Source organism: Montipora capricornis, chromosome 10 (assembly GCF_036669925.1).
Source record: "Montipora capricornis isolate CH-2021 chromosome 10, ASM3666992v2, whole genome shotgun sequence".
Taxonomy (NCBI): domain Eukaryota; kingdom Metazoa; phylum Cnidaria; class Anthozoa; order Scleractinia; family Acroporidae; genus Montipora; species Montipora capricornis.
Genome location: NC_090892.1, coordinates 15063626 through 15076125, shown reverse-complemented (window position 1 = coordinate 15076125; position 12500 = coordinate 15063626). Strand labels below are relative to the sequence as shown.

The window sequence follows — 12500 nt, the reverse complement described above, 5'->3', positions numbered from 1 at the left end:
ACTCTTTTCCTTGGAACAAAGCTAAGGAATCCGATTTTAGGACACTGATTTTATGCCCAAATATGGATAAAATAAGATCGAATTTGCACGCGCGGGAAAATGCGCAAGCTACGTTACAACCAAATAAGGAAAATTTTAAACTTAAAAAAACCTCAGCTCTGAATCAGAGTGCCACGCTTCAAGGTCATGAGCTTCTGGTCCGCGGGTTGTAACCCTGAACTTACTTGCGCTATAGGTTAAGCCTAAAACTACCAACACAACGATTCAACAAAGTCATCGTGAGGCTTTAAAATCATTGTTTACCATCAATTTACTTAGTCTTAGTGACAACCATGTTTACATACTCTCATTCAAACACACCCTTTGACCTATGCAAGCACGCGTACTATCTGAGTTATTTTGTAAATTCTGATGGAAACAGTGGAAACAATTTCCTTTGTTTCGATGAAAACAAAAACAGCAACACGGCCGCCCATCAGGTGACTGTGAGTAAAGATGTGGATTTCTTTCGCTATTTTTTCTTGATATTTGTGATCATTCCACTGCGCCGATGTCGGTTACGGAGGAGATAACCTATGCGTATACGCAATATACGTTCTACATATACATCTTACCTTGTTATTCACCGATCGGCGTGGGGGTAACTGTGATAGTTACTTGCTTGGTAACCGTACCCAGTACGTTCGTTGCTGTGCAAACATAGGTGCCAGCGTCAGCGAGCACCGCGGCAGTAACGGACAGCTCTATACCGGTCAGTTTGGACTCCACGTCATATAAGGAAAGGATTGAACTACGGCCAACTGGAAGCCCGCCTAACGGAATTTAATAAAACATGTCTTTTACTTGGTTGTAAACATAAGCATCCGTCTTTGAGTGTTTCAGAGTTTTCGTAGCTAGTGGACAAAACAAAACTCACTTGTCCGATAATTTTCCGACAGGTGAGTTTTCCTTCACAAAAGGCAAAATCAGCTATTTAGCAGTAAATTAAATCGAAAATGAAAACGGAGGAATACTCAAAGATGGTGCAGTTTGGCCTTAAAAAAGGCAGGCTTTTTATTTCTTGTTTTCTTATTCGCAGCATTTTTTTTTTTTTTTTTTTTGGGGGGGGGGGGGGGGGGCGGGGGGGGGGGGGAGGGCATCCCTTGCATAAGATAAGATTAACCATTTTGTTTACCCACCGGGCAAAAATCTTATCGTCACATTTAATACTTTCTTTAATATACCTCTATCTTCTCTCATTTTGAATATATTAGCCTCCATTTGACAGCTAACGTCCACCAGAAGGGCAGTAGAATTGTCATTTTACCCTATAGCTATTTTGGTGACCTTACTTCCAAGACTCCTTCTTTATGCATTCATAGTTAATAGAGGAGACTGGTTTTGAAGCTCGGCAAACATTAAAGGAGCAAACAAAGATGCCAAGATTTAGGTTGGAAAGTCCACGACCGTGCACAATCTTTTGTTTTGCGCTCATACACTATGCATGAATTACGTACTCAACACGTTTCTATTGGTTAGTTCCTTAGTACGGAGTAAACAACTATTGTGTTTGGTGCACGGTCAAGGCCAAAAAAGAGAACAAAAACATGAAACAAAGAAATTTGTCGGGTTTCACAACCATTCCCCTTTATTAACTATGGTGCATTAGAGTACCTTTACTTGTAATATGAAAGCTCTTCGTTCGACAACTATCGTAAGCATTTGCCGAGACCTTTTGCCCGGGTATGCCCCATTAGATGAATTCTCAACTCATAGCCACTTTAGTTTATCCATTACAAACTCACCGCCGAGCTTGCTCCACGTTGCAGTCGGCGAAGGACTTCCCTCAACATTGCACAAGATATTGAAGGTCACGTTCTCGTTCACAGAAAAGTCAGTATTCGGCACTGTTTCCGTGATTTGAACTGGAGCTGTGGGAGAAGAGAACGGATTTAGTTGGATCTAAAAAAACTTGTTGGGAATTATTTTAATTCTCAGTTATCGTAACCCACAAATGAACTTCACTGGGGTACTTCCAGAAATTCATAGGAACACGGATTTATAAAAGCACACTTTTTATGGTAAATTTTACGACTTCTCCACAAACCCTTCTCGTTTTGTTTGCATTGAAAAAATTTGTTATTTCCCGCATCCCATAATGCAATATGTTTTGGGCGGTTCTTTGCATAAAAACAATACAACTTATTTACTCTTGGTACTGCATCATGCAATATGCAGTGAACTGGATATCCACTGTTTCAATGCAAAATAACCCTTAAAATGAACTGTATTGTGGGACTGGTGAAAATAGCGAATACAGAAAAAGGTTAAGTGTGCCCTAATCCCTTTTCTCGACTCAAAATCAGTGTTCCGTAATTTTCCACCATGTCACAGTTTGACGCGTGTTAAGTGCCAACTTTTTGAGGATTCTGTCACCCTAATTATTCTCAACAAACAACCTGCCTCTGATTTAACAACAACCATAATTGATGTCTTATCACTCTTCAGTGAAGTCTCTAACCTATCAAAAACTAGAGGGGAACTTTGTGGTGTCTTCAATGTGGCAGTTACGCAGCAGCATCTCAAAATATTGTTTTCTGGACAAACTGGGACTTTCAAAGGATTTAGCGTTCACGCAATCACCGTTAATTTCTTCAAGGAAGCAGACAAAATTGTCCTTACTTGCAAAATTGTACAAATCAAAGTTACTTTACGAAATCATTTCGATGCTCCAGCGAGCGCTGTACTCACCAACACAATCATTGATGGATTTACTTCCGGTGTAGGTGGTATTGGTTCCAACAGGGCAAGCTTTACAAGTGGTAAATTGTTCGTTCCCTTGGTAAGTGCCATGAGGGCATCTCTTACAAGGAAACACACCATTGTTGGTAGAATATTCTCCTGCTCGGCAAATGGCTAGCATAAAACAACAACAACAACAACTTCAGTCGCGCCATTGTTAATCTGGAAAAAGTGTAAAACAACCAGGCAACTTCGCCCCGTATTTTGAACAGAGGTGTCCATGACAAGAGTTCTGACTTTTTATAACAGCCCAGGGTTGCTCTCATGCAATGGCTTTAGGGGCTTCGTGAGGCATAATTTTAAACGAGAACAACTTAACACGTCACTTTGAAGATTGAGTACAGCCATGCATTCTTACAAGTTCCACAGATGCGTAATTGGGTAATTTCCCAGTAGACCGTGAATGCTTTAAAGGAGCTATCTCATGCAAATTGATGTAATTTCATGATTCCCAAAATGCCCAACATTGCAATAACCACTTAAAACTGTCCAACAACATATAAGAAATACAGCAAAAGGAAAGAGAAGCATGAATGGACAAAAATGGACAAGATTGAAAACGACTAAATTTGGGAAAAATTGAAAAAAATCGACACGACGATTTACAAGTTTACGACAAATCGCCTGGATAAAGGTCGTTGTTGCTCAGAATTGTCTTGTTTGTGATGTAACGATAATTTTATGGGTAAAGGAATACCACATTACCATTTTCGAGTTGTAAACGAAACACCCCGCAAAATTAACGTGACATAGCCCCTTCAGAATGCCTCCAAGAGGCAATTTTGTTTCCTGGGAATATTGAGCTTTCCCTGCTAGCGTTTTTTTTTTTTTATCCTCTTGGTTTCAACTTGCTTGTCTTGTCTTTTTACAGCTGTTTCTTCCGCTGCTGTTTTCTACCCCAGCGAGAAAAATCTATACCACCAAACGCTTCATCAACTTCGTCCCCAGGCTCTCGTGTCATCGACAAACAGATCCTGGGAACGAGGAGAGGCTAATTAATGCACTTGACTCGGGTTTCATGCTGGATTTTGCATATAAAATTCCAGGAGTATTCAAGGAGTTTTCAAGAACCAGAAATTGAATTTTCAAGGAGTGTTTGTAAGACGATTTCTATGCCATAAATCGTGTTTCAGTGTTTTATTTTCTGAAAAAGTATTCCTTGACATTCTTTCCCACATCCTGCAAGTTTAGTGCATGCCCAGGCATTTTAAATTTTGCATTTAGTCTCTTTAACTTAGCATGATCATCATTTTCTCTTGGCATACTGCAATCTCTACAATTTTAACAAACTTAAGTGATTAGAGTGTAATGTGAAGTGCTAGGTTTCTACCCCATATGAACCATGCGCCCACACAAGGACAGAGAATCACTCTGACCAGGGTGGGAATTGAACCCACGACCTTCGGGTTAGATCACCGCTGCTCTACCGACTGAGCTGCAAGGTCAGACGGGAGCAGACCGTGGGAACTGAAGATGATAAAGTCACGGCAATGAACATGTACAAGTACAAGGAAGGATTACGTTTTTGCAAACGTTGGCCGTGTAGCACTTATATTTGAACAGACTTAACTGATTAGAGTGTAATGTGAAGTCCCAGGTTTCTACCCAATATGAACCATGTGAACGTTAATCCTGCCACTACAATTTTAACCCAAGCCAAAATTCAAGGAGTTTTCACGCAGTTTCTCACAAAATCCTTTTTTCAAGGGCTTTTTAAGCTCCCTTGAATTATTTTCAAGGACTTCAAAGAGCTGCACGAACCCTGTAAATGACTTCAACATAATTGAGTACATGCTGTCACTTACGCAGGCAGTGTGAACTGTGCTTGGAGCCCGTGAAAGCGGTGGAGTAGTTTTTAGGACAGAGTTGACATTCGGATTTTCCTTGATCATCCTGATAAAATCCAATGTGACAATCGACGCACGTGTTGGTATTGTTGTCTCCATAACTCCCGGGAGGACAATTCACTAAACAAAAAAAATTGGATTTAAAGCATGGAGGGTGATGATTGATTGATTGATTGATTGATTGATTGACCGAAAAGGACAACGGAAACTGCAACCAGAACAAACAAATCTGTAGTCCTTGAGAGCTTCTTGAAACCGGGATGAACTCAAGCCGTACGAGTCCCTAGGGTTAGTGTGCGACATTACCCAACCTCTTACTGTTGCAGTTACTGCTGCTTTCCCCTTGTAGAGAGACAGGCTCTTATGCGTGGTATAGAACAGGAAAAAGGGTGATTCACGGACAAAAAAAAAAAAGAATTGTGCCCGAAGAAACGAGCTCAAAATGGCACTTGGAATAAACAAGCACGAATGGAATGATTGTTTTGTTCGATTACTTGGAAGCTTTGCTTCCCGCTGCAATTTTTTTTTAGCTTGGCAACACTTGGTGGAATAATACGGTACATGAGCGGATAACAGATATTTATAAAATGAGCCACTTTGAGGTTGCGTGGGAGACAGGGTCGACAATGTTATTGAAGTGCATTGTGGGACTGTTTAGAGGACAAGTCACTGCTTATGCAGGCGTTTACTCTGCAAAGCAAAAGACTTTCGCATATTCTTGTACGATAACAATTAACTGAATCTTTCTAACTTACGTTGTCAGTAAGTAAACGTTGTGTGTACTAAGACCTCACTGACCTTTTCATCAAAGCTTTCGTTTTCTGGACAATTTTGCACCTTGGCAAGCGTGCCATCGTTTTAAAATTGCCATTATACAATATTCTGGTGGTTTGGAAATCTCAGCCCCTGGTATATCGCTTTCTTGCAAGTTGAGGTCTTGCTCCCAAAACGCAATGATGAAATTGCGCTCCCCAAAACAGCCCCACGATTAAATTCAACAAGTCTCTTGACCCTGTCTCCCGCGCAACCTCAAAGTGGCCGATGAGAAGTTTAATAATGCAATAATAATGTAGCCTGGCATCACGGCTTGGATTTAAAAAGCCAGAGCTATAGGCTTAATGACCTTTTTCACAAATAGAAGATGAACGAATCGTCTGGTCGAACAAATCTACAGCTGTGAAAACGGTACGAACAAATGTTTAGATGACTTAGCCACCTGAAATTTGTCCCTGTTTCTCCCAGCAAGCCCCAAAACTAATTGTTGAAACAATGGATTATCCAACGGATAAATCATAGCGAAACCAATTGCACTATCTAATGGATAGTAATTTATCCGGCAAATAGCTTTATCCATCTCTTGAACAACTGGGGACAAACGAACAAGTCGACCTAGGTCCGACCTAAATTCTAGTTAGAAGAACAAATCGACAAATTTAGAACTGCGGGGAAATGGAAATGGGGCGTTTTCAATATGGCGGGAGGACAGAAGGTTGGCGCGAAAAGAAAGGTAACCAAGCAATACCTAGTGCCAGTCTTCATGCATCTTCTTGTAGGTCTTTTATGAATTTATAAGGAACACAACGTTAGAGAAATTGATTGTCTTGAATTCATAATAGTTCGTCTAAACGGACGATTTATCCTTTTAGACGATTTATTCATCTGTCAAGCTTAATATCAAAATATTGGAAGTTGTCTGTTTCTATACCTATATAAATACCGTTTTGGTCTTTCCTCGCCAAAAGCACTGATTAACTACTGACTAGAAGCCGATGAAAAGCTCCTCCTCCTCCAACCACATTCCTTAACTTCATGCTTAATTAAGGACGGTGCCTACTATTGTTATTGCGCATAAGTTCTGCGCATCTCGAGATACTCGGGTTTCCTATCGGTGATGCTTACTAATACAGGGATATTTTTGCGCGGTTTAAAACTATGGAAAAAAAGTATATCTTAGTAAGTACTCCTGGTATCCAAAAAGAAAATTGGGGATAACCATGCATTCTTTAGAGATAATTAAGCTTCAATTTGAGGGAGAACGCCATACATTGCTTTGTATTTTAGAGCTTTTTACAAATATTGTTGATGAATTATCCTTGAAAAATGCGTGGTTACCCCCAATTTTCTCTTTGGATTTCAATAACACTTGTTAAGATCTACCTTTCCTGCATAATCATAAATCGGGGCAAAAATACCTTTGAATTAATAGGCACCGTCCTTAATAACTCTTACCATACGGCATGGTCTTTTAGCAAATCATGCACACAATTGGTTTGAACAAGCGAGCGACTGTCAGTTATTTGTTTATTTCGAGATGCAAAGTGTAATGTCGTGGTGTCTGTCCACAAAACCTCTTTTAAGACTGAGAATACCTACAGCATACTCGGTCATCCACATTAACTGAGCCACCTTGGCAGGGTACACCAGCTACATAGTCCATGTACACTAAAGGATAAAAAGCAGACAACTTAGTAACTTCTAAGAAATAAACATACTTAAAGCACTTCGAACTCTATCTAATTTTAACATAAAAAATTTACTTGGGGAAAAAGACAAAGAAGAGATATGTACGAGAAAACTGAGCTCTTGAGGCCGATCGAGGCAACATTAAATACTGGGGATGACTTTGCGGACAGTGCAAACGGTTGGAGTCGATCAATTTGAAAAGCGACGAAATAGCGTAGGGCATTCCAGGATTACATCCTGTAAGAAGAACGACGCAATCTCCATAGACAACACAGGCAGTACTGGTATGAGAGACCATTGGTACCCTTTGCAAAGACCTAAACCGAATAGATCGTTCCTGGGCACCAGAGAATATCCCAATGACGTCGAACGCAAATTTTCTGGGTCACATAACATCGATGGCGAGACCAAATGGAATCTTGCTTGCAACTTATAAGTTAGAAGCACTTTAAACCCACTCTAACATCCAGCTAGAACCAATAATTTCGCAACTCAGAAGGTAAGCAGGAGTAACATTCAGACTTCAAACATAGCTAGAAAGTGACTGGTTAGTATGAACCCTTGCAAACTTCAAAAGCGAAAAGAGTGTGCCAAAAATAATTTTTAATTAACAGCGACTGTGCGAAATCAGTTGACAGTTGTTGTTGTTGTTGTTGGGTCGAAACTTGGTAACAAATAAATTAATCGAAACTACTGACAGGTCGTTTTCTTGGAGATATTCAAAACAGAAAATGTCGTGCTATGTGCATGGTCAAGGCCAAAACAGAAAACAAAAACATGAAGCACCAAAAATGTGTCCTTTTTCATATTTATCTCCACATATTGTAGACCTTTTGATTGGTGAAACACAACGACTATCAATCAATCTCGACCCCAGAGCTCTCCTATTTTGCGTTTGTCTGGGTAGACGTTACATTCCAGGCACTGGTGACGAGATTGCACGACTGGTACGAGTTTTGAGTACTGAGCATAGTAGGCATTACGTTTTGATGTCGAGTTGCGTGTGTTCCTAACCAAAAAACTCGACCTCCAGTCTAAATGTCGCTATTTACTATAGGCTTCAATGACGCTGGTCAAAAGTACTACAAACATAATTATACAGTATACAGGTTAACTGACTTACTCATACAATCCAGACTCCCTGATAGGACAGCCCTTGCAGAATTCTGTGATAACCACTTGTTATTTTCACATAGGTAAGACGGAACAACAAATAACCCAGTATATCCCGGGGGCTGTGGGTTGAAGAAATAGCCAGGATTACAACGAAGCTGTAGGAGAATACCAAACCTAGCTGCCGTTCCATTATGGGGATCAGCTATTGTCGGGCAAGACGTTCCTGAAACGGAAAATACAGAGACCCAGGAGAATTAAAACGAGCGAATTTGAATAAAGAGCGGTCCTCCGAGCTTCAGCCGAGGTAGCTTATTCCAAAAGTGGCGAAATTAGCCTTTATTGCCTCGTTGAAGGTCATGTATTCTTTTGAATGTAAATTAAATTAAAAACGAAATGGCAATGGTCAAATAAATGGACAAAAAACTGAGGTCGCTTTTTTTTTGCGTTGTGTCCTCCAACTACATCTAAACAATTCATTAAAAGACCGAATAACTTTCGCCCAATGCCAAACCATAGCTAAGCGCCAATGATGGGGATGAAGCAAGACCTACAATGATAATGGTAGCTTTAGTCATGGGCTCCTGTTTTAGTCAAATGACGTTGAACGGGGAGCGTTAAAATTGCAGAATAGTGAGTTATCCAAAGGACATCGTGATTCGGCCTTTAAACGACAAGACTGTTCACAGTCCCCTATTGTCCCTCGGTTCCTTCAACCTAGGGGAAAAATGTCGGATCGCACAGGGGGAGCGAGCAAATGTCATTATGAATGTCTCAAGATAGGTCATAGTCCTTTTTTAACTAACGCGTCCTTGGTGCGTAATTTATTATCGAAAGCTTGTCCCTATCTTTAAAAAAGAGCTAAAGTGCCACCTGTGGATAGCGGCAAATGTATCTGGGACCAATCAGCTAATTCAATACTTGCACAAATCCCATAATACACCTCTTTTACCCCCCAAAAAATCTGCATAGGTATTGTTTTCGACTTCTCTTGGGACATTTTCATGTCCCAGGAGAAATTGCATACAATGGTTATGCAAAAGTTCTGGGTGGTAATAGAAGTGTATTATGGGATTGTGCAAGTAGTGAATATCAAAATTACCGTGAGACTCTTTGTCCCTCCAAAATTTTGCATGAGCATGTTTCCAGTTTCTCTTGGGACCATTATAAGTCCCAAGAGAAAATATAAACAATGCTTATGCAAAATTTTGGAGGGACAAACAAAGAGTATTATGGTATTTTTGATACCGGCTAATTTAGGCCAAAATAAAATTTAGAGAAACTTTAAAGTGCCCCTGTGATCAAAAAAACCACTTCCTTTTTTCCTTCAGATTTTGAAAGTGTGTTTGCTTAACACCTGACTGGCAAAATTTTGAGCTTTGATTTTTATCCAAAGGCCGTTTACTTTGAGTGTAAGTTTTGGATTTCACGGTCCGCCATTACTCACGTTCAAAACTGACCGATTGGACCTCAGACGGTTGGATCCAGGGAAAAGTGACGTCAGAGGCTCACTAGCTTAAAATTTCAGCGTTTGAACGCAGCTTATTATATATACAAAGCGTGAGTTTAAAAGTCTGAAAGCCCAAAACCCCCGTGCTGCATATTAATTCTGCGGCGTACACACGTATTGCATTCTTAAACTAGTGAGCCTTTGACGTCATTTTCTCCTCGATCCAGCTCTCTCAAGAACATAATGTTAGTAATGGCGGACCATTAAATAGGAAAATTACAGTTAAAATAAAGAGGCGTCTTTTTGAAATCAAGGCTTAAAACGTGGGTCACTTAGTGTTTTGTTAACATGGTTTTAAAATCCAAAGAAAAAAATGAATTGATTTTTTGGTCACAGGGGCACTTTAACAACATGGAATTGGCGTAAACGTTTTAAAAATACCTATTCCTTTTCTCATTTTCGTCGACAAAACTGAAGAGAAATGTTAAGAATATTAGCTTATCTATATGTTTATGAAGGGTAGAAGTGATCTTCACACTTATCTGCAGAATTTAAAGCAATGGCCTCTTTAATTGATACACCCGAAAAATTCAGGTGGCATCGAAAGGAATCGAACCCATGACCTCCGCAATGCCGAAGCAATGCTTTACCAACTGAGTCACAAAGCCACTCAGACGGGAACACGTTAATTTGTTGGGCTCATGTGTGTTCCCGTGAAAGGACTGACGAATGAAAGAAATGTATATTTTGAAGTATGGGTCACAGACGAAAGGTAGCAGTCATCTTCGCACTTATCTGGACAAATTAAGCACTTGTTGCTTTACAGTGACGGTCAAACCATTACTTAAACTGTCTAGTTAAGTGCGAGTATCACTTGATCTACCTTTCGTCCAAATATGCATTTCTCTCACTATACGTTTATATAGAAATTCTTACTTGCTGCCACTTTGATTTTCATGGTAAAAGCATACGTGATAGTTTTACAAGGGTATCAAAGCTCTGGCTATTATAAGGAATCAACCTACCCTCTAAGGTCACGTTGAAGAGGCAATAGGCAACGTTACCGGCGGCGTCGGAAGCCTCGTATCGAACAGTAACCGTTCTGTATGCATCCATTAAGAAGCCTGGCTCACGGTTGGAAATAATGCTAACCACTTTCACATTATCACTGAACGTTGGTGGTGTCCAATACATGGCTTTTTGCAGTACGTTTGTAGTGTCTAACACATCCGAAGGGCAGCTTACTACTGAGGGCGGTGTCACGTCTAAAAGTTTTGAATAAGAAAAATGAAAGCGACGTAATTTCTCTTTGATGGTTACTCGGACGTACTCGGCAAAAATCAGAGTGCTCTTTTGAGAAGTCGAACCTTTGACATTCCGATTACAAGTCTGGATTTTCCGGCTAACACTGACTGGGGTCATGTGACAATAGGTCATTTCCGATCTCTTCAAAGCGAGTATAAGTGCGAAGTCTTCGTGATAGTAATTAGTTCTACTTTACATATGAATGAAAACTAATTTCCGTAAGAAAAACTTCGCACTGAGACTCTCTTTAAAGAGGAGGCAGACACGAACTCGGAAATGGCCTATTTCGCAACAATTCCAACATGCTGGAGTCTTCTTGCAAACTCTGTGCGATACTTAAAAAATTACTTCATTTTATACCCATCGTATTGATCGAATGCATAAATGGCAGCCAAAAATGTATTCTTTTGTTTATGTGCTCACTAGCCTCGCTCTCAAGCAACCTTTCTTTTGTATTTTGTCCATACAAACAAGGCTAGTGAGGCTAATTAGCACATAAACAAAAAAATATTTTTTTGGCCGCCATTTATGCATTCGGTCTATATACAGCCACGATGCGCTCCGTTTGTTTGGAGTAAGAGTTGCTCGAAGTGCAGTGAAGAGCAGGCAATTATGGCCTCTCAACTGTTCCCCAAACGTCCGAAGAGTACCATAGTTAACAAAGTAAATACATCATCTGCAAAGCAAGTACGTTTGAGTATGTTATGAAAAGTAAATTATCTTTGACGCCACGTCACCCAAGAGCCTTGGGAAAACCTTGGATTGCGTTTTTATCACTAGAAGTTGTTGTTAGGGAAAAAAGGCACTAATTGACAACAAGTGGATGAACTCGCGTTTGACGCTTCTGCTATTGTTTGCGTCGCTTGTGAAGACAAGCTTTTGACCAAGAAAGGAAGTGCTAGTATGCCAAAAGAAGAAGAATATTTCCGGTGCGGTTGATATTGTGTGAAATTTCCCTTTGTTTGCTATCTTTGATCATTCTTTTTGGACGACTCATTGCCTTCAGCCAAGTACGTCATAAGCACAGTCCCCGAGCTGATTATAAAGCAGGTTCCCGCTTCTCAAAAGTGATCCCATGAATATGTAAGCTATGATAAAAATGGATATGATTTTCAATCGTTATGCGTTGTATCCCGAAAACGTGCATTTTCTGCAGTGCAGCATTCCGACGTAAAGCATTTTAGATTTACTTGGGAAGATGATCTTACCAATCACAGTGACATAGAAACTGCAGCTCTTCGATGTTCCGCTATCACCGATTCCTGTCCACGTGATACGATGCCTGCCAACAGGGAAAGGATAGTTCTCATCGTATTTGCTAGGCGACACTGTAATGTTTTGCATGTTTGTGCGAGGAAGCTGCCATTTGAATCCAAGAACCACTGTTGACTTGTTTGACCAAAGCTCTTCCTCTCTGTTGATTGGACAAGCGATCCACGGATCCGTGTAAACTGAAAACATTACAAATAGTCCTTATTCATTCACATTTTTAGCAGGAACCCCTGACCCGGAGCCTACAACTCTACTGTGTTCGTGTCACG

The 12500-nt window shown here is 40.3% G+C and overlaps 1 protein-coding gene across 1 annotated transcript in view; it reads right to left on the bottom strand.

Annotated features, from left to right (window-relative positions):
- The window catches only part of LOC138019386 (uncharacterized), a 67473-nt gene that overhangs the window by 534 nt on the left and 54439 nt on the right, over positions 1-12500 (bottom strand). The window contains exons 37-44 of the mRNA XM_068866157.1: positions 12168-12410; positions 10680-10919; positions 8215-8430; positions 7002-7070; positions 4587-4748; positions 2731-2895; positions 1785-1910; positions 615-812 (exon numbers count right to left, since the gene is read on the bottom strand). Coding sequence (XP_068722258.1) covers positions 619-812; positions 1785-1910; positions 2731-2895; positions 4587-4748; positions 7002-7070; positions 8215-8430; positions 10680-10919; positions 12168-12410 — 1415 coding nt within the window. The 3' untranslated portion in view covers positions 615-618. The remainder of the gene's footprint in view (positions 1-614; positions 813-1784; positions 1911-2730; positions 2896-4586; positions 4749-7001; positions 7071-8214; positions 8431-10679; positions 10920-12167; positions 12411-12500) is intronic.